This window comes from Lepidochelys kempii, chromosome 1, assembly GCF_965140265.1.
Source record: "Lepidochelys kempii isolate rLepKem1 chromosome 1, rLepKem1.hap2, whole genome shotgun sequence".
Classification (NCBI taxonomy): Eukaryota; Metazoa; Chordata; order Testudines; family Cheloniidae; genus Lepidochelys; species Lepidochelys kempii.
The window spans coordinates 216378878-216401653 of record NC_133256.1 but is presented as its reverse complement, the minus strand read 5'-3'; the positions used below and the strand labels follow the sequence as shown (position 1 = coordinate 216401653).

General features: G+C 42.7%; 1 protein-coding gene across 3 annotated transcripts in view; it reads left to right on the top strand.

The window, feature by feature from the left end:
* The window catches only part of RIMKLB (ribosomal modification protein rimK like family member B), a 66455-nt gene that overhangs the window by 1608 nt on the left and 42071 nt on the right, over positions 1–22776 (top strand). For all 3 annotated transcript variants that reach the window (XM_073313651.1, XM_073313642.1, XM_073313661.1), the window contains 2 exons: positions 240–757; positions 7140–7362. In XM_073313651.1, the coding sequence (XP_073169752.1) occupies positions 7188–7362 (175 nt within the window). In that variant the 5' untranslated portion in view covers positions 240–757; positions 7140–7187. The remainder of the gene's footprint in view (positions 1–239; positions 758–7139; positions 7363–22776) is intronic.

Genomic DNA, 22776 nt, shown 5'->3' with positions numbered 1-22776 from the left:
AACACACAATTGCCCAAGTGGAACCTCATTTGTTTCCTTTTAAGACTTCTAATTTCATATATTTATGTAAATTATTTTGTTTTACTTAAAGTCATTCCCCCCAAAATTATATCGGTCTGATTTTTGCTCAGCTTTTTCTTAGTGTCTTGCGTCTCTCATTCTCTTTTCTCCAGGTTGCAATCTCATTTCCTGTTTAGTAGGTTGGGTTTTTTATGTCTAATATGTCTTTCTTTCCATAGGTGTTGGTGATTCCAGACTCAGACAGTTAGGGGTTCAGTTCTGAGGAAGCAGAGACGCGAGGGGCTTATTGGATTGAATCTATTTTTTTGCGCAGGCTGCCACAGCTCTACATCAATATCTTCACTTCTCTTCCCCACCCTCCTCTCCCCCGAGGGGGGGAGGAGCTGGGAATCACTTTTAATATCCCCCACCCCTTCCCCAACATACCTTGGTCCCTGGGGGCACAAGCCAGGCATCACCCATTGTAGTACCAGGAGAACATAATCCTCATCGCTCCTTTCCTGGCTTTGGGGGCTCCAGCAGGACACTGCTCCCTCCCCTGGAGTGCAGATCAGAGAGGCCCTGAGAGGACTTCATTAGCACCCTCTTCTCAGGGGGCACCAAGGAAAGAAAGGTACCAGCAAGCCTTCACCTCACTGAGAGAGCCAGGACTGAAGTACCAGTTATTGGGGGCACCGAAAGAAGCACCCATCTTTGACAACCCTTCATCTCCTACCCCCTACTCACCAAACCTCTGGTAAGTCATACCACATTCATTCATTCAATGCTTTTTTCCCCTCCCCCACTGCTACAAGAGAGGCATGCACAGAGATTGAGAGCAGGGTGGGGGAAGGGATCTGAGAGAAGTGGCTATGTACATGGATCGGGAAAGGGGGGTTTATATCACACACCCACTCTGCAGGGTGGTGGTGGTGGTAAGGACAGAGGCATGCTGGTCTCAAAAAGCAATGGGGAATTTATACATTATGCGCATACTAAAGAGGAGTGCAATAGCTGCGACAGCTATGAGAGAAAGGAGATGTTTACAGGTCAAGTGGTGGGGGGCGTTAATGTTGACCAATATCAGCTTTGTAAGGCAGGGAGGCAAGGGAATAGATTCCTCATTGGCCATCAGAAACTGGGGTGTATGGGTGAAGAATGTTATCATCTACTTACAAGCCTGGAGAGATGAGGAAAGAAAGGGGGCGGGGATGTGTGTGTCTTGAGGGCGATTGTGGAGAAGGGCTGCTGGTATCTAAGATTACTCAGTTGAAGGGAAGAGATTGAACAGATAAAAGTAGTATGGGATTCAGTCAGAGGATCCAGTTGAGTATTTGCCTATCTGCAGGAGAGGGCATACTGGGAAGGAATTGGGGGAGGGGGGTGAAGAAGGAAGATGATTTTATTTTGTGCCCTTCTGCAGTCTGTTTATCAGTATGCTTAATATATTCCTTCCTCCATTGACTGCAGTGATCTCTACAAAAATCCAAGGGGGGTGAGGAGGAGGGATGTGTGAGTACAGTGCATATGCTTTCAAAGAGGTGTGCTTTGGATTCACCTGCCTGCAGTGATTTTAAATTGTATAATGTATATACGGGGAAGGTAGATGACATGCAGGAGTGATGGACAGATTGCACTGCTACTATTCAGGATACCATGGCCTGTTCGTTCTTTTCTTTTCTTTTCTTTTCTTTTCTTTTCTTTTCTTTTCTTTTCTTTTCTTTTCTTTTCTTTTCTTTTCTTTTCTTTTCTTTTCTTTTCTTCTTTTTTCTTCTGATTCCATTGTTTTTGTAGTCTTTTTGTAGCCTAGGGTCCTTTTGTAGCCCTTGAAGCAGTCATGTTTGTACACGATCTTATAAAAACTGCAACTAATTCTTATTTCTGTAATAAAGGGACCCTACTACTTGTGGTTGTCCCTGGGCATCCCTGTTTAGCTGTAGTGACAAGAGAGAGGGTAGCATTTGTTTTGTTTTTTATTTTAAAGTAATATAATAAATGGTCAAAAGCTTTCTTTTTAATAAGTCCTTATCTGTGAATATCTTTCCTATTGGAAAGTCTTGATGCATAACTATTTGTAAGTTTTTTCTTAGGTGCTGATTGCCTTGGTAACTGTGCACAGAAGGTAGAATTAGCTAAGTTTTGTACTTCAATTTAAATTGTTTTTGATAGTGTTCTTCTTTCAGCATGACATAAAGAGCAGTTCTGGTTCCATAATGTGGTCAATTACGACTTCGCTCCCCTTGCACAATAACTGTGAAATTCAGCCAGAGTCTTTCCTAGCAATGTATGATAGGGTGGGACAGTTAGCAAAATACCATCCATCTCATCTGTGACATTGCAATAATAATTCTGATGAACCATGGGCTAGCCATCTTCCTTACCTCTATTTATGACAATCTCTCAAAGGTCCTTTGCTAGTCTTGTAGCTATTGATCCCGCTGTCTTAAGGTGTGGCCTCCAAAATAGGGTTGCAGAAATTGCTATCGTGAAAGAGGCACTTGTTCTGTTTAAAGTGTAGTCCAGTATCAGCTAATTCATGATGATTTTGTGGAAAGTAAAATACCCTTCCTCTCCCAATAACGTGCCAAAGAGAGCATAGGTGCTTTTGTTACAAATCATAAACAACAGCATGCAATGCTGTACATAGTAAAGGGTGGTGGGTGGGGATTTTTTTTCCTGATCACCACCTCCTCCTTGGGATGATCAAATTTTTTCCTCCGTTATTGATTACCATGATAGCCCTCAAATCTGAGCTGGCAGGGATCAAACAGACCTGGAGATCTATTATTCTGCTCCCCAGTTATTATCTCTGGAATTGCTTTGGATACATTGTGATGTAACTGAGACCAGGATCTAATCCAAAGACTAGAAACGAGTTAATGTGAGAGATCTTCTCCGATATCTTGTGCCCCAGAGCATTCTGTAGACAGTAGGACTCTACCACAACCACAGATCACAAGCCAGACAATTGAGGCTAAATTACATGGAGTCCTAATGTTGTGAAACATCTGGAATTTCATTCAGCATTCCTGCAGAGAAGAAATTGTTTGTGTGTGTGGTTTTTTTTTGTGTTTTTTGTTTTTTAAATGCAGCAGCTCTTGTAACTGTGGCACTTTGAGGAAAAGGGCTATGGAACAATTTTACTTCTACACTAGATGATTGATTCTAATTCAGCCGTTTGTCAGTAGTACCTAAAGGAGTTACTATCTTGACAGTTATTCAGTTTGCACAATATAAAATGAATTGTTGGATTCTCATCTTCTAAAGGAAAACTCTTCACATCAAAAACAAAAAATACAATACCACAATTGTCCCTTTTGTTGGCTGTCACTAGTCTGGAGACCAACAATGAGTGGTCCATGGAGATTGAACTCCCCTCTCGCTCCTGGAAGTAGTTCCTTATGTGCAGGGCAAGGGTGTGTTGGTGGGGATAGGAAGCTTTTGCTGTACCAGTTCTGAGTGTAAACAGAGGACTTCTGGTTTCTAGGACTCTAAAGACAGCCAGTCTGATCTCCCTTCATGCTTAGTGAATAAAACCTTATATGATTTGAGGCAGTGTAGGTGTGTTCCACTAGACTGTTGCAGGGAACAAGATGACAACCAGGGTATGTTTACACAGCAATTAAACGCCTGCGACATAGCCTCAGGTCTTTTATTCCCATGTAGAGATGTACCCTGAGGAAGACTGCAAACGAAGGGAAAAGGAGCTGGTGTGGAGATGCTAGAGTGAAACCTAGCATCAGCAGTATTAGAGCTAAAAGTTGAGATAGCACTTTGATTCCATCCATAATCAAATCAGTGGAGGTTTTGTGACTGATTTAATCTCTGAAGCAGATGCAATCTGTGATTGCAGGGATAGTCTAACTGACATTCAGTTAGCTGTTGTCCTTGATGGGTTTTTTGTTGTCACTTTTGATCAGGTAAGTGGGTTGAGCACCTGCTGAGAGATTGTTCCCAGTTTGGCCATTGTGGCTTTCAGTGCAAAGGCTTTTCAGCCACTTCTAATCTCTGAAGGTACTTAAATATTTCCTGTTTTTCCTTCTCCCTCACGCATGCATATTTTGGATTTGGTACTCCCATAGACACTGCGGAAAATGTTTAACACACACCCAGCATTGTCTCAGGCTGTGTGTTTGTTAGATCCAGGTGGGTGGGGTTAGTTTCCGGGGAGGTGTTCTTGAAAGCATATCATACTTAAAAGCTGATGCTGCGTGCAGCTGTCTGAGGCTTGGTCTACACTAGTAACTTATGTCAGTCTTATTGCATTCCTCAGAGGAGTGGACTTTTCAGTTATATGCAGTTATAGTGACCTAGTTCCTGGTGTGGACAATGCTATATTGATGAGAAGGCTTCTCCCCTCAACATAGTTGCTGCCTCTCTGTGAGGTGGATTTCCTACACTGATGGGAGAAGCCTTCCCATGGGTGTAGGTAGCTTCTTCACTGAATCACTAAAGCAGTGAAGCTGCATTGGTGCAGCACAGCTGCATCGGAGATGCTGCAGCCTTTTAAGTGTAGACAAGCTCTGAGAGGCACATTTTCCTCAGAATATTCTTGAGAATGTGGGCAGGACCCTTGAGATGCTGGCGTTACCAAAACAAATTGTAATATTTTCAGTGTGTCCCTAATAAGTAATTTTGACTGACTGAAGAGTTCTAATGAGAGCTTGAAGCTGAATTGTCCAGACTTTGATCAGAAATACTAAAGTAATGGGGATAAGATGTCTTTACACCTCAGCATGGCCTACTTAGGATGTGAAAGAGGTGGTGATCGTGTGGTATAGGGCTAGCAGAGCAGAGGACTGGGAGCTAGGATTTGTAAGTTTTTTTGTTTTTTTTTCCTATCTCCGCTGGCGAATTGCTTTCTGGCTGAAATATTCAGGAAGGAGATGGCTGAGTGCAGCTTTCAAGGATGGAAGGGGTGTTATGTTGGGAAGAAGAGATTTGAGAAAGGGGAAGTGCAGGGAAGAGATTCCTCTTGGCAGAAGAACTGAGGGGCACATTAGTGGTAAGGAGGAGTAGAAAACAAGTACAGGTGAGAGTACTTGACACTGGTTTTGATATTGGGGCCAGAGAATGAGACCTAGGGCTTGTTTATGTAGGGAAAAAGAGTGAAGTAGCTGGTGCATGTTAGATACTCTGTACTAACTTACTACACGGACACTCTCACTGCACGGAGTGCCTTTGTGCATGTTAGCTTAATGCACCTTGGAAGTGTACTAAGCTAAATTGCCTGAGAGCACTGTTAATGTGCAGTAAGTGTATCTACACCAGGAATTAGTGTGGGAGTAACAAGTGCACTTTAAATTCACACCCTAGCTTAGTGTGCACTAACTTCCCTGTGTAGACAAGTCCCTTGAAACACATGCTGCAGATCTGTAATGGCTTCTGATTGACGTGGTCTTAAAAATCAAAACATCTGTCTGTTTTCTTTACACACTTAATGCTCTATGGCTGGATTTAAAATGAGGTGGGTCTGCCTTTCTAATGGGCATAGCATGCTTTTCAGGGGAGAGACAGTAAGTGGTCTGTTTCTGTCTATTGATAGTAAGATGTTTGTAGGGAGTAGAAAGGAGGATAAATTGACTAGAAACCTCCTGAACTTGGCTTTTCCTTTGTTCTTATGTTCTGCTGTTTCTGAACTATATATCCTCTTCCAGTGCTTATTTAAGTATGTTGCCAGCAGAGCTTCAGTAACCTGCTAGCCATAGAAGGAAACTTTAACCTACTTCCCAGAGGCTAATATGAAAGATTAAGTAGGGCAGGGCTGGGGAATTGTCAGCCAGTGAGGCCCAGGCAGAAGCCCAGACTTCCCCTGCCACCTTTTGGTGCTTGGAAGGAGAAATTATTGTGACTGGGGTGCTGTGGACACTGCTTTGGGACTTTTGTATTGTAACTTCTGTCTACTGGGGGTATAAAACTTGAATCCTGCCCTCTCCACTCCACACACCTTTTCACAGCTGGAAGGAGAAGATGCTCCCTCTCACACTTCTTCTGCAAGACCTTCTTGTCTGCCACAGGGGGCAGGTCTGCTTCCTTACTTGCCGTCCCCCAGCAGTTGGTTTTGTCCTTCCTCCTGCATGAAGAGCTCTGGTCCTTGGCCCTTCTGCTGCTCCTAGGTTTCCAAAGCAATAACAGTATTGTGATGTTGATATGGTTCTTGACAGTTTCCTTGCTGTCCACTGGGTTCCAAATAGCAGGTGAAAATGGCCAGTTTTAATTTCATCCTGCTGCTGCTTGGGAAAGCCTTGAGTAGCAGCTTTGCCTGTCTATACTTTGAGTGTCTACCAGTTACTGGCCACTGATGGCTGTTTCCAGGGAAAATCTCAGCATAGGCAAGTCCTTCAGTAGATAGTACCTGTTTCAGGTCGTATTCAGAAGAGTTTTCTTTTCTTTTCCTTTTGTTCGCAACCAGCAGAACAGGAAATTTCATATTTAAACAAATGAAAGTCTTAAGTTTTCTTGAATTCTTTTGCTTACCTCATGCTTCCTCAAATTCATCAAGGAAGGTTTCTTACACACCAATGGAGTGGATTTTTCAGTCTGCATATCAGTCTGCCTTGATTGCTTTACGGTTTTTAATGATGTTAGCAGATGGTAAAACGTCACTAGAGACTGATGTCTTCTATATAGCCAAAGTATGGGGAGCAACAACAATGCAAATCCATATGGGCTCACTGGTCACCTGGTGGGATCATCTCTACCAACAGTGTTCCAATTCAGTACTTTGCAGCACTTGTGGGAGTGTGTTGGAATCCACTGATATTTTCTGTGTGTGAGGAAGGATGGCCTTGTGACTAAGGAACAGAACTGGGACTCAGACCTGAGTCCTGGTTCTGCCATAGGCTCAGTGTATTGTCTTAGGCACGTTACTGCATCTCTGTATGCTTCAGTTTTTCCATCAATAAATTGGGATAATACTGAATATCCGCATAAGGGAAATGTGAAGCTTAATGAATATTTATAAGACATTGATTGCTTCCTTGAGATCCTCGGATAGGAAATGCTATATAGATACATTTTTTTTCTCCCCTCTAAACCAAGGACAGAGCTGTGTGTACAGGGAAGAGGTCTGAGGGATGGTGGGAAGCATGTGGACAGAAACCTTTGTAGTCTGATTTCTTATCTTCTCCCTTACTTAGAGTTCCATTAAAAGGAGATCCCGGAGGTTGCAAGACTAGTAAAACAAGATGTGCAGCTCAGTTGCTCCCAGGCTGTGGTTCTTAACAGATCGTCGTATCAGGGAAGACTACCCTCAACAGGAGATCCTGAGGGCGCTCAAGGCCAAGTGCTGTGAAGAGGAACTAGACTTTCGGGCCTTGGTGATGGATGAAGTGGTACTGACCATTGAGCATGGAAACCTGGGTGAGGATGAAGTGAAGGTTGGAGTGTGGGCTGGGGAGGGGATCTGACAAGGAGTTTGTAATACAGGGGTGGCTAAACTTCGTGACAATGAAGTGCACATATGCCAGGATCAGTACACCTAATCTAAATTAATATTTCATATAAATGCATTGCTCTTGTGTACTTGATCATCAAATAGAAATTGTTGGCTTGCAGTTGGATAAGCTATGTTCTCCCTCTGCAGAATGAGGGGAGCAAGTCTGTTTTAGAGCCACGAGGTCGTGTTTTGGCAACCCAGCCTTACTGTATGAGGGGGTTCTCTCCAACAGACAATAGTGAATTAATACAAGGTTAACTACCTCCAGGATTGCTGAGTTAAAGAGAATTGACTTCATTTAATTTTGTGTGCATTTGTAAGTTGATTACTTATGTTTAGGGGAAGCTGTGAGGGTAACCCATCAATATCTCTCTGCAGGTTGGGTTCTGAACTCAGCCCAGATAGTCAAGCAAGCAAACAAACTGAAAGGAAATTTCAGAGAAGAGTAATATGAGTGGTCATGGGGTTGGAAGGATTGATTAATATTGCGATTAAAATAGTTGAATATCTGTAGCTTAGTTAAAAGATGACTGAGTTATGTCCTCTTCAAATATGATGAGTGTAAACACCAAAATGAAAAGGTATCTGGAAGAAGAAGTGAGCGGTCAGGAAGTAAAATTTCAACAATGCACAGTTATTTAGGTTAGTCAAGACTGAAGACAGGACTTAAAAAAACAAAAACAAAATGAAATTCAGTGTTGACAAATGTGAAGTACTGCACATCAAAATAATTTGAACTACTACTACACCTTAGTGGGTTCTGAATTATCTGTAATGGTTTGGGAAAAGGTGCTTGGTGGTTCTGTGAACAATCAGTGAATATCTCTTCAATAGTGATCAAAAGGAAAACAAGATGTTAGGATGTATAAGGAATGGAATGTAAAATAATATTGAAAATACAATGCCACTATTACAAGAGGAGCAATAGTGACACTTAGGTAAAGTTGTCTAGCAGTTCCCATTATCAAAATCTTTCCAACCTTTAAGATTTCTAATGCTCTGAGATTTGTATGAGGAATGTGACATTTGTCAAGGAGATGGTCCTGTGGTCAAATAGGTGTTTTGTGTTTTTCCCCATGAAGTTTGTTCAGATTTGGCAGTTTAAAGTAGTTGATGTACTCTACAGCATTTATGAGAGTCTTACTGCTAAAATTTCAGAAGATTCTGTCTGCACCAAGCATGCTTCTCTACTGTCCCTATGCTGGGCTAAGGCAACTGCACAGAACCATAGGCACAGTTGCTGGGAAGGATGGACAGAGAGGAAAACATGTTCTGTCCCCCGGCGTTTTAACATTTTTACTTTATTTTTTCTCTTTGGTGATGCAAAATACCATAAGTAACATTTATATTTGTTTAAAGGAGTGATATAAAATGTGCTGGAAGGGTGGGAAGAGAAATTTGCTTAGGGCTAGCCTTCCTCTCTCCTCATTTTTGTCTTTTCTTGAACCACATTCTCCCTCCTAGTCATCTCTTCCCCCTGCCTTGCAGGTTTTTTCCCCCCTGTGGTTGCACCTATGTACAGTACCAAATCTCCAGATGGGACATAGGCAAAATGAATCTGTCATCTTCCACTGTTGCTTCCGCCACTGTCTACCCATCCCCATCAAAATACCCTTTTGGCTTAGGGGAAGGAGTGCTGGAATAGATCCAGTAGAAATGTGTTCTGTACTCATCTCTTATACCAACTTGTGTACAGGGTTGTGAAGGGCACAGAACTATTATTGAACAAGGCATCATACTCCACTGAGAAGCTACAGAAGGGGGAATGGAAGGCATCATACTCCACTGAGGCATCATACTCCACTGAGAAGCTGGCAGCTGGGAATGGAATCCACATATTTAATATGGCAAACCCAAGCTCATTCATTTTATCTCACTGCCTCTCAGAAAGAATCTGCTAGTGCTGTGTGCTTGGCTACCCTATCTGTAAAATGGGACAACTCTATATCCTAGTAAAGAGGAGAGGAGAGAAGTTGATAAAGTGTACAGGTAGGAGCTGAAGAGAAACAGACAAATGAAAGAGTCCTACTCAATTAAATCACATGAAAGCAGACAACGAAATATAGACAAATTTTTAAGTGCTTGTATACAACTGCCAGAAGTCCAAATACTAGGATAGGTGAACTTGAGTGCCTGGTGTTAAATAAGGATATTGATATGACAAGCATCACAGAAACTTGGTGGAATGATGATAATCAATGGGACATGGTAATACCAGGGTATAAAATGTATAGGAATGACAGAATAGGTTGTGCAGGTGGGGGAGTAGGACTATATGTGAAAGAAAGCCTAGTCAAATATAATAAAAATCTTAAATGAACCAAATTATACCACAGAATCTCTATGGATAGAAATTCTATGCTTTAATAATAAAGAGTATAGCATTAGGCATATACTACTGACCAAGATGGTGATGGTAATTGTGAGATGCTCAGGGAGACTAGAGAGGTTACAAAAATAGAAAACTCAATAATGGGGATTTCAACTGTCATCGTATTGACTGGGTACATATCACCTCACAATGCATGTAGAGATAAAACTTCTGGACACTGTTAATGACTGCTTCTTGAAGCAGCTAGTCCTGGAACCCATGAGGGGGAAGCAATTCTTGATTTAGTCCTGAGTGACTGAACCGCTCAGTAGTTGCGACCATAATGTAATTAAATTTAACATACTTGTGGGGGAGAAAATACCAGAGAAGGCCACCAAAGTAGCATTTAACTTCAAATAGGGGAACTACACAAAAATGAGGAAGGTAGTTAAATGGAAATTAAAAGGAACAGTCACAAGAATGAAATGCCTGCAAGTTGCAGGGAAACTTTTTAAAAACAACATAATAGAGGCTCAAATTAAATGTATGCCCCAAAATAATAACTAAAAAAGCAAAGAGGGTCAAAATAAGGCCACCATGACTAAACAACAGAGTAAAAGAGTCAGGGCAAAAAGGCGTTCTTTAAAAATTGGAAGTAAAAACCTACTGAGGAAAATAGAAATGAGCATAAACTCTGGCAAATCAAGTGTAAAAATATAATTAGGCAAGCCAACCAAGAATCTGAAGAGACCAAAAGACACTTTTTTTTTTTTAAAGTATGTCAGAAACAGGAAGCCTGCCAAACAATCAGTGGGACCACTGAATGATAGAGGTGCTAAAGGAGCACTCAAGGAAGACAAGACAGTTGCAGAGAAGCTAAATGAATTCTTTGCATTGGTCTTCACTGCAGAGGATGTGAGGGAGATTCCTACACTGGAGCCATACAATTTTGGTGACAGATCTGAGGAACTGTCCTAGATTGAGGTGTCAATAGAGGAGGTTTTGGAACAAATTAATAAATAAAACAGTAATAGGTCACCAGGGCTAGATGGTACTCACTCAGGAGTTCTGAATGAACTGAAACACAAAATTGTAGAACTACTAACTGTGGTATGTAACCTATCACTTAAATCAGCCTCTGTACCAGATGACTGGAGGATAGCTAATGTAATGACAGTTTTTTAAAAAGGGTTCAGTGGTGATCCTAGCAATTACAGGCTGGAAAGCCTAACTTCAGTACCAGATAAATTGCTTGGAACTGTAGTAAGGAACAGAATTATTAGACACACAGCTGAACTTGATATGTTGGGGAAGAGCCAACACGGCTTTTGTAAATCGAAATCATGCCTTGCCAGTCTATTAGAATACTTTGAGGGTGTCCAACAAACATGGGCAAATGTGATTCAGTCGCATTAGGGTACTTGGATTTTCAGAATGTCTTTGATAGGGTCCCTACTGAAGGCTCTTAATCAAAGTGAGCAGTCATGATATAAAAGGGAAGGTCCGTTCATGGATCAGTAACTGGTTAAAAGATAGAATACAAAGGGTAGGAATAAATGGTCAGATTTTAGAATGGAGAGAGGTAAATAGCGGGGTCCCCCAAGGATCTGTACTGGGCCCAGTGCTGTTCAACATATTCATAAATGATCTGGAAAAAGGGGTAAACAATGAGGTGGCAAAATTTGCAGATGATTCAAAATTACTCAAGATAGTGAAATCTAAAGCAGGCTGTGAGAGTTCAAAAGGGATTTCACAAGACTGGGTGACAAAATGACAGATGAAATTCAATGTTGATAAATACAGAATAATGCACATTGGAAAACATAATCCTAACTATACATATGAAATGATAGGGTCTAAATTATCTGTTACCACTCAGGAAAGAGATCTAGGAGTTGTGGATAGTTCTCTGAAAACATCCAATCAGTGTGCAGTGGCAGTGAAACTAACAGTGTTAGGAACCATTTGGAAAGGGATAGATAATAAGATCGTAAATAGCATAATGCCACTATATGAATCCATAGTACGGCCGTACCTTGAACATTGTGTGCAGTTCTGTATTCCCTGCCACTCTGTACTTTTTCCAATGGTAATATCTTTTTTGGAAGGTAACAGAAATGATTAGGGATATGGAACAGCTTCTGTACAAGGAGAGATTAAAAAGACTAGGACTGTCCAGCTTGGAAAAGTGATGACTAAGGGGGAATGTGATAGAAATCTATAAAATCATTAATGGCATGGAGAAAGGGAATAAGGAAGCGTTATTTACCCCTTTGTATAACACAGGAAGCAGGAGTTGTCCAATGAAATTAATAGGCATCAGGTTTAGAACTAAACAAAAGGAAGTGTTTCTTCACACAACACACAGTCAGTCTGTGGATCTCATTGCCAGGGGTTGTTGGGAAGGTCAAAAGTATAACTAGGTTCAAAAAAGAATGAGAAAAGTTAATGGATAGGTTCTTCAATGGCTATTAGCCAAGATGGTCCGGGACGCAACCCCATGCTCTGGATGTACATAGGCCTCTGACTGTTAGAAGCTGGGCCTGGATGACAGGGGATGGATCACTCAATAATTGCCCGGTTCTGTTAATTGCCTCTGAAGCATCTAGCATCAGCCACTGTCAGAAGAAAAGATACTGGGCTAGATGGACCAAGTATAGCCATTCTTATATTTTAACTCCCTGCAGATATAATCCACTCTTTCTTCTCAAGTGACTGATCCACAGAGGATAATGACCTATTGCTGCTGCCAGCTCATATTATTTTAGCACAAATCATAGATCAAATCACAAATCATCTACTGCAGGTCTGGAGGTGTAGGGTTCAAATGCTGCTAACACATGCTGTGGGGAAGCTGGTGGTTACGATTGTGTATAATGGAGTTTGTGTTTGCCTTTTTTCTTTGTTTAAAAACTTAGGACATTACATTTTAAAAAAAACCCCAAAACTTTAAGTTTGAAAAGTCAAGAACCCACAAGTTAGGAAATGCTAGAATTAAGGTTGTAACTTTAAAAAAAAAAAAAAAAATCTTTCAGCATGTTGTTTTGTATAATCAATGGCACATTTTCACTCTGCTTGTGTGCAGTTGTAGTCATCCTGTTTCAAAAATCTGGCAGAAACAGCAGAGGTTCAGAGAGAAAAATGATCAGCAACAAGAAAAAACTTGCTTATGATAAGATTAAAAAGACTAGGACTGTTTACCTTAGAAAAGAGATGAATAACAGAGGATATAAAAAGTTGTCATACAAAATAATGAATGGTACAGAGGAAGTAGATTGGGCCCTTCTGTTCACTGTTTCTCACAAAATAAGAGCAATGGAGCACTAAGTGAGATTGAAAGGCAGCAAGTTGAAACTGATGAAAGGAAATACATTATCCATTTATGCAGTGCACTGTTAACAGTGGAACTCGTTGCCATAAAATACCACTTGGGTCAAAAAGTTAGCAGGATTCAAAACAGGATTGTATATTTATAGGGAAATGGCGAACATCCAGAATTACAGTAATAATTTTTTTTTTTTTAAAGTTTGGAAGGGATAGAAACCTTTCATGAGTTGGGGCATAAACCAGACCTTAAAGCAGTGGTTCTCAAAGTTTCATACTGGCGACCCCTTTCATGTAGCAAGCCTCTGAGTGCGACCCCCCCCCCCAATAAATTAAAAACACTTTCTTTAATATATTTAACACCATTATAAATGCTGGAGGCAAAGCACAGTTTGGGGTGGAGGCTGACAGCTCGCTACCCCCCCATGTAATAACCTCATGACCCCCTGAGGGGTCCCGACCCCCAGTTTGAGAACCCCTGCCTTAAAGGAAGTGGAGGGTGATTTTCCCTACGGGCAGGATATTCCATAACTGCCAACTTCAGGGTTCTTGTACCCTACATGGAAGCATCTGCTGCTGGCCACTGTTGGAGATAGGGTACTGCATTATTAAAGTAGATGGACTACTGAGCTGATCTGGTATAGAATTGAGTAGGTTTTTGTCCCTTGCCTGTGTATAGGTTTTACATGTGTTTTTTTTGTTTGTTTGTTTTTTTAAAGAAGCTGGCTATCAGAGAAATGGAGCATAGGACCTAGATGCTGGTGAGAGCATCACTAAGGAACTCTGAACCTTTCCACCAAAATTGTTCACCTGAACATCCATCTTTGAAAACTTTGCTCTGTAATTATTAGCAGTTTGAGAGTAGTAGCTCCTCCTTGCCTCTGATATTGGAGAAGAGAGGTTGTGAGGTAAAACAGAGAGGCTCTTTCATGAGCTTTTTAGCAGTTAGAGCTGTTGGATTGAATGGAGGTGGTGTGTTCTAAAAACTGTTTGGTCATAAAACTAAGACTTCAGTCTTTAGAGCAACTTCTGGGCTCCCCCACAACTGGGGATGCAAAAATGAATGAGAACCTGGATTAGGGATTACAGGAAGGGAGAGTAGTGGTATGCGCATAAATGAAAAGACCTGCGCTGTGGTTAGCTGGCCTGTTCGTTGACAGATGGATGATGTCTGGGACCTGGCTAGGGGGTTTTATTTCTATATTTTGAAAAGGAGATATTAATAAAACCGAGATGTTGGGTTGCGGAGAATGGCTTGCCCCTACAGTCAATAGAAGATGCTGATCCAAGCATCTGAGGTTGCTCAGGCAGCTGCGACCAGGAACGATGCAGTCTAGTGCAAGTCCATCCTAACCTACCTCTCCACCACATCCTGGGACCTGATTCATTTCCCCTCATGCAACCTGTCCCTTGTTACTGATTCAGCCATTGAGTTGGAAACAAGTTGTTGAGATCCTGTCTCGCCAAGTTCCTGTGTTGGCAGATGAAGATGCTAAAGGGAATAATGAGACCAGGACATGTGGGCATATCTGGAGGTTGAGAGACCTGGAAGGAACAATGAGGATTAGAGAATGACTATCATCCTTTACAGTACAACATAAGGGATGGACCCGGATCATCTCTGGTGGAAAGATGTTTACTTGTGTTTTAAAAACAGTCCCCCTTTACTAAAGCTCTCTAAGAGCTGCCATTAAATCTACCAAGAGGTGTTTTCATCTGTCTCTTTTTCAGTCAGCTCTATATCCAGATGCTTTGCTGCTGCTCCCTTCAGCATCTTTCTGGTATTAGTCATACAGCTCTGTTTGAGAGCCCTCCCTACAATATGCAGCAAATGGCTCTGGGAATGATGGAACAGAGGCCAGCAGCCTTGGCCAGCCTCGCCCAGCACTGCAGAATTGGCATGTCTCCTGCTGCTGGCAGCAGCCATCACAAAATCACATCATCCTTGATGATGTGTAGATGATGTAACTCCACACTAGAGGCTGGAGAGGAAACTGCCCTGAGCACAAAATACCTAACGGTGACTAGAAATTAGGTGAATTTAGTGCTCATGAAAGGTGCTGAGATGGGTGCCTATTAGAGCTACTGTGGTCTTTATTCCATGAGCAAGAACAGCAAAGGTGCAAGATTCCTCTGTTCTTGCCCTCCTCCCAGTGTGCCTCTGAGTAATCAGGGTCATCTCTAGGAGGAAAAGCAAGGTTAATCTGTGGTTTATTCAATCCTTGGTTTCTCTGCTGACATTACCAGCATTTAAAAATTCAATTTAAAAATTGATTTTTCCTTTGCTTTCCCAGCAACTATATCTCAAAATTGGATAATTAGTAAAGCAGTGCATTGGAGAGCAGGTTCCTTTGCTACTTATTACATCAGCAGTTGTGCAAGACACTTGTAACTACTGACTTGGGTCTTGACAAATAAAAAAGCCATTTCAGTTTTCCTTTTAGTAGTAACCAGGTTGTATCCCATTAACTTTGTGTGTCTTACTTCCTCTAATCTGAATTTCCAAGGACTTGCCAAATTGATTCAGGTTAAACCCTAAAGGTGGGGGTCACTACTTGACAACTATGGACCACAAGTAGTGGGGTTTGTAATAGTAGCTGCTGAGTATAGCCATGAGATTATGCAACAGCAGCAAACTTTAGGTCTTTCTCTGTATTGACAGTACCTCCCAGCTTTGTGTCATCCGCAGACTTTATTAGCACATTCCCGCTTTTTGTGCCAAGGTCAGTAATAAAAAGATTAAATAAGATTGGTCCCAAAACCGATCCCTGAGGAACTCTACTAGTAACCTCCTTCCAGCCTGACGGTTCACCTTTCAGTGTGACCCGTTGTAGTCTCCCCTTTAACCAGTTCCTTATCCACCTTATCCACCTCATATCAATCCCCATCTTTTCCAGTTTAGCTAATAATTCCCCATGTGGAACCGTATCAAATGCCTTACTGAAATCGAGGTAAATTAGATCCACTGCATTTCCTTTGTCTAAAAAAATCTGTTACCTTCTCAAAGAAGGAGATCAGGTTGGTTTGACACGATCTACCTTTTGTAAAACCTTGTTGTATTTGGTCCCAATTACCATTGACCTCAATGTCCTTAACTACTTTCTCCTTCAAAATTTTTTCCAAGACCTTGCATACTACAGATGTCAAACTAACAGTCCTATAGTTACCTGGATCACTTTTTTCCCCCCTTTCTTAAAAATAGGAACTATGTTAGCAATTCTCCAGTCATACGATACAACCTTTGAGTTTACAGATTCATTACAAATTTTTGCTAATGGGATTGCAATTTCATGTGCCAGTTCCTTTAATATTCTTGGATGAAGATTATCTGGGCCCCCTGATTTAGTCACATTAAGCTATTCAAGTTTGGCTTCTACCTCGGATGTGGTAATATCTACCTTCGTATTCTCCTTCCCATTTGTCGTCCTACTCTTATCCCTAAGCTCCTCATTAAAGACTGAGGCAAAGTGTTTGTTTAGATATTGGGCCATGCCTAGATTATCCTTAACCTCCACTCCATCCTCCATGATTAGCGGTCCCACTTCTTCTTTCTTTGTTTTCTTATTTATATGGCTATAGGACCTTTTACTATTGGTTTTAATTCCCTTTGCAAGGTCCAACTCTACATGGCTTTTGGCCTTTCTCACTTTATCGCTATATGTTCTGACCTCCGTAAGATAGCTTTCCTTGCTGATCCTTCCCATCTTCCACTCCTTGTATGTTTTCTGCTTTTTCTTAATCATTTCTCTAAGGTGCTTGCTCATCCAGCTTGGTCTACAACTCCTGCCTATGAATTTTTTCCCCTTTCTTGGGATGCAAGCTTCTGATAGTTTCTGCAACTTTGACTTGAAGTAATTCCAGGACTCCTCTGCCTTTAGATCCACAAGTTCTTCAGTACAATCCACTTCCTGAACTAATTTCCTTAATTTATTAAAGTTAGCTCTTTTGAAATCAAAAACCCTAGTCACAGATCTATTTTTGTTTATCCTTCCATTTAGTTTGAACTGAATTAGCTCATGATTGCTCGAACCAAGGTTGTCCCCTACAACCATTTCTTCTATGAGGTCCTCACTACTCACCAAAACCAAATCTAAAATGGCATCCCCTCTTGTTGGTTCAGCAACTATTTGGTGAAGGAATCCATCAGATATCGCATCCAGGAAAATCTGAGCCCTATTATTATTACTAACACTTGTCCTCCAGTCTATATCTGGGAAGTTAAAGTCTCCCATGATCACTTATCTATGTCACATGTAGAGGGTTGAATTTAAGCATCTCACTAGATTTGATCAGAAAACAACTCTAATTGTCATTCCCTGAAGGGAGTGGGGGTACTTTCACCTTTCCCTAGAGCAGTGCTAGAGGTCATCAGTTCATGATAATACACATCATTTGATTACTACATGGGATTGTGGGTGTGAAGGACGCTGGATATTAGGATATCTTGGTTAGATGGCGTATGGTGAAACAAGGTAATTTAGTGCTTAAAGCACAGGATTGGGCATTAGGAGACACAGGTTCTATTCCTAGAAGTTCCGTCGACTCACTCTTTGACTGTGGACAAGTCACTTCGCCTTTTTGTGTGTCAGTTTTCCCTATAAGTAAAATGGACCCAAAATTCTGACTGACCTCATAAGGTTGTTATGAGATTTAAAGGGACCTTAATCTCATTAATTTCAAAGACTGAATTAAAAATAGTTTGAGATCTGGCACCTGCTCCTGAGTCACTCTGTCAATTTTTGTTGTTTTTACAATAACATTTTCCTTCAATTTATTTTCCCATTACTGTATGAAACTGTCATAAATTAGGGAAACTGACTATACAGGGGGAAATCATGAAATTGACTAGTCTGCTGTCAAATACACAAAGTAAACGTATATATATTTTTTTCCTTTATTTATCTCTTTCAGCTAGGTATTGCAAGTGGTAATAGCATGTACACCATTTTCAGACAGTTGTGATTTTTTTTTTTTTTTTTAAATTTGACAGTGCCCTTTTAATGTTTCCACAGCATGTTGAGCTTGGATGGAAGCCACTTTCTAAACATCATGATAGGCAAAATGTACTGTTACCTGAGGAGAAATAGTCTACTCTCAATGATCAAGAAAACTCTGCTGGATTACCCTCATTACTGGAATTGTTTCAGCCATAATGTAGAAAAGGCCTCTGATTCAACCACTTCCACTACAGACACAGTCATTCTTGCCATATATTGCAGATACTGGATTGAAAGCACACTCTGGTTTAGAAGGCAGACACATGCATTCTTACAATGTGCAAGTCATTGGAATGAATGGGGAAATCTAGTGTGTGTGCTTGCTCTGTAACTGTATGTTTTATATCCTTAGGGTATGTCTACACTACAAAATTAGATCAATTTTATAGAAGTCTATTTTTAGAAATCGATTTTATACAGTTGATTGTGTATGTCCCCACTAAGCACATTAAGTCGGCGGAGTGTGTCCTCAATACCATGGCTAGCATCGACTTCTGGAGTGGTGCACTGTGGGAAGTTATCCTACAGTTCCCGCAGTCTCCGCTGCCCATTGGAATGCTGAGTTAAGCTCCTAGTGCCTGATGGGGCAAAAACATTGTTGTGGGTGGTTTTGGGTACATGTCGTCAGTTGCCCTTCCCTCCCTCCCTCCATGAAAGCAACAGCAGACAATCGTTTCGCGCCTTTTTTCCTGGGTTACCCGTGCAAATGCCATACCACGGCAAGCATGGAGCCCGCTCAGCTCACCGCTGTTGCTGTGAGCATTGTAAACACCTTGCACGTAATCCTGGAGTATGTGCAGAACCGGGCTAAGAGACGCCACCACGAGGACTATTGTGATGAGAACATGGACACAGACATTCCTGAAAGCACGGGCTGTGGCAATTGGGACATCATGGCGGCAGTGGGGCTGGTTGATACAGTGGAACGCCGATTCTGGGTCTGGCAAACAAACACAGACTGGTGGGACCGCATAGTGTTGCAGATATGGGATGATTCACAGTGGCTGCAAAACTTTTGCATGCATAAGGGCACTTTCATGGAACTTTGACTTGCTTTCCGCCCTGAATCGCAGGAATACCAAGATGAGAGCTGCCCTGACAGTTGAGAAGCTAGTGGCGATAGCCCTGTGGAAGCTTCAACTCCTGACTGCTACCGGTCAGTTGGGAATCAATTTGGAGTAGACAAGTCTACTGTGGGGACTGCTGTGATCCAAGTAGCCAATGCAATCACTGACGTTCTGCTGTCAAGGGTAGTGACTCTGGGAAATGTGCAGGTCATACTGGATGGCTTCGCTGCAATGGGGTTCCCTAAACTGTGGTGGGACAATAGACCGAATGCATATCCCTACCTTGGCACCGGATCACCTTGCCTACCAATACGTAAACTGCAAGGGGTACTTCTCAATGGTGCTGCAAGCACTGGTGGATCACAAGGGATGTTTCACTGACATCAGCGTGGGATGGCCAGGAAAGGTGCATGGCACTCACATCTTTAGGAACTCCGAACTGTTTGAGCAGTTGCAAGAAGGGACTTACTTCCCAGACCAGAAAATTACCGTTGGGGATGTTGAAATGTCAATAGGTATCCTTGGGGACCCAGCCTACCCCTTGCTCCCATGGCTTATGAAGCCGTACGCAGGCAGCCTGGATAGTAGTAAGGAGCAGTTCAACTATAGGCTGAGCAAGTGCAGAATGGTGGTAGAATGTGCCTTTGGAGGTTTAAAAGCTCCCTGGCACTGTTTGTTGACTAGGTTAGACCTCAGCGCAACCAACATTCCCATTGTTATTGCTGCGTGCTGTGTGCTCCATAATATCTGAGAGTAAGGGGGACATGTTTATGGTGGGGTGGGAGGTTGAGGCAAATCGCCTGGTGGCCAATTTTGAGCAGCCAGACACCAGAGCAATTAGAAGAGCACAGCTAGGCGTGCTGCACATCAGAGAGGCTTTGAAAACCAGTTTCATGACTGGCCAGGCTACGGTGTGACAGTTGTGTGAGTTTCTCCTTACTGCAAACCCGCCCCCTTTGTTGATTTTAATTCCCTGTAAGCCAACCACCCTCCCCCGTTGGATCACAGCTGGCAAAGGAAATAAAGTGACTATTGTTTTGAAACCATGCATTCTTCCTTTATTAAAAAAAAAAAAAAGATAACCGACAAGGTAGCCCGGGTGGGGTGGGGTGCGGGAGGAGGGAAGAACAAGGCCACATTGCTTATTGTAGTCACACTACAAATCAAAACTATTTGAATGACAGCCTTCTGTTGCTTGGGCCATCCTCTGGAGTGGAGTGGCTGGGTGCCTGGAGCCTTCCCCACCACGTTCTTGGGCGCCTGGGTGAGGGGGATATGGAACTTGGGGAGAAGGGCAGGTGGTTATACAATGGATGCAGTGGGGGGGGGGGTCTGTACTCTTGTTGGCTTTCCTACAGTGCCAACAGACGCTTTATCATGTCCATTTGCGCTCTCATTAGCCTCAGCATCGCTTCCTGCCTCTGCTCTTCGCGCTCACTTAATGCTTTCCTGGCCTCTGCCACTGAATGCCTTCATGCATTAAGCTGTGCCCTATCAGTGCAGGAGGACTTCATGAGCTCAGAAAACATGTCATTGCGAGTACGTTTTTTTTTCTGCCTTCTAATGTGCGATAACCTCAGGGACAGAGATGATAGGGGGAGCATAGAAACATTTGCACCTGGGGGTAGATAAAAAGGGAGAGTAAAATTTAAGATACATTTCTAAGAACAAAAAGGACACTCTTTCACAGTGAATCAAGCAATTCACAGCAGACAGTACATGTGCTTTAGGTACAAGGTCACATTTTGCCTTTTATATTGAGCACCTGCTGGTATGGTGACACATCACAAATGGCTGGGCAACAGAATTCGGTTTCCAGGCAGCCAGGGTAAGCCTTTTGGTACGTGGGGTTGGCTTCTTACGCCTTCATAACATGTGGGAATGGTTTCAAACTGCAGCGCCATCCTTTCCCATAGCAAGCAATGCCAGTTGGGTTTCACATTTAAAAGGAGGGGCTGCGGTTCTTGGGTGGATGTGCAGCGCACACCTCCCCCCACCCCACCGTGTGGCTATTTTCTGGGATGATCCCTTCACCCCTCCCCCTGCCGCGTGGCTATTCTCTGAGATGATCCCTTTTAGCCAAGTGCAAGCAATCCAGCAAGAACGGGGTCCTTTTACTGTTCCCTTACAAAAATTCCCCTATTTCAACCAGGTGTCCATGAATGATATCACTCTCCTGAGGCTAACACAGAAAGATAAAGACCGAATGTTGCTTGAGTGCGACCAAAACCCAGGACCATTCTCTGCAATGCTTTGTGCTACAGTGATTCCAGACTACTTGCCACTGGCTTGATGTGGTAAAGTGTCCTACTGTGGAGGATGAAATAAGTCAGCCCTCCGCAAAAACCTTCTGCAAAGGCTTTCGGAGTATTTCTAGGAGAGCTTCATGGAGATGTCCCTGGAGGATTCCTGCTCCATCTCCAGATATGTTAACGACCTTTCCAGTAGCCGTACTGGCCGCGAATGCATCCCAATTCTTCAGGGCAAATCAAACATTAAACACTATTGCTTTTAAACCCTATACTGTAGTTACAAATGTGCACTCACCAGAGCTGCCTTCTCCGGCTTCAGGGTTGGGGATCCCACCTTGGTAGGGTATTTGGCTCCAGGGTGACAAAAAGGTTCTGGCTGCCGGGGAGAATGGATTCACTGCTTGCCTGCTGCACATTTTCCTCCTCCTCCTCCTCAGCCACAAAATCCTTCTTCCTGTTGCAAGACTCCCCCCTTGCAGGTGTCCCCAGACAGTGGTGTGATAGTGGTAGGGTTTCCCCCCTAGAATGCCATGCAGCTGATTATAGAGGCGGCATGTAGGGGGCTCTGACCAGGAGCGATCATTTGCCTCCTTTGTCTTTTGGTAGGCTTCCCTGAGCTCCTTAACTTTGACGCGGCACTGCTGTGTGTCCCTATTGTAGCCTCTCTCCACCATGCCCTGTGCGATTTTGGTATATATATTAGCATTTCTTGTTTTTGATCGGAGTTTGGCCTGCAGAAATCCTTCTCCCCGTACAGCAATCAGATCCAGTGTCTCCCTTTCGGTCCATGCTGGAGCTCGTTTGCGATTCTGGGGGGACTGCATGGTCACCTGTGCTGCTGAGCTCGCCACATTGAGGAAATGAAATTCAAAATTTCCCAGGGCTTTTCCTGTGTATCTGGCTAGTGCATGAGAGTTCAAAGTGCTGTCCAGAGCGGTCACATTGGAGCACTGTAGGATAGCTCCCGGTGGCCAATACTGTCGAATTGCATCTGCACTACCCCAAATTTGACCCAGCAAGGTCAATTTTAGTGCTACTTCCCTCGCCGGGGAGGAGTACAGAAGTTGGTTTTAAGAGCCCTTTAGGTCTACAGAACGGGGTTGGTTGTGAGGACACATTCATTTTAAAATAGACCTAACCCCGTAGTGTGGACCAGGGTTTAGGGCAAAATTAATCCCTGGTTTAACTCCTTTGAATTGAATGGAGTTGCACCAGTAGTGAATTTGGCCTCTAAATTCCAGAGCCGTGTGTTCACTGAGAGTGGAGAATAAGAGGAGAGTGTTCCTTTTGAAGGCAAGATGAGAGCTAATCAAATCTCATGCTTCAGCTGGTCACTTGCATTAAGAAACTCCCCTTCCTCTTCATATACACACTCTCCATCACCTAA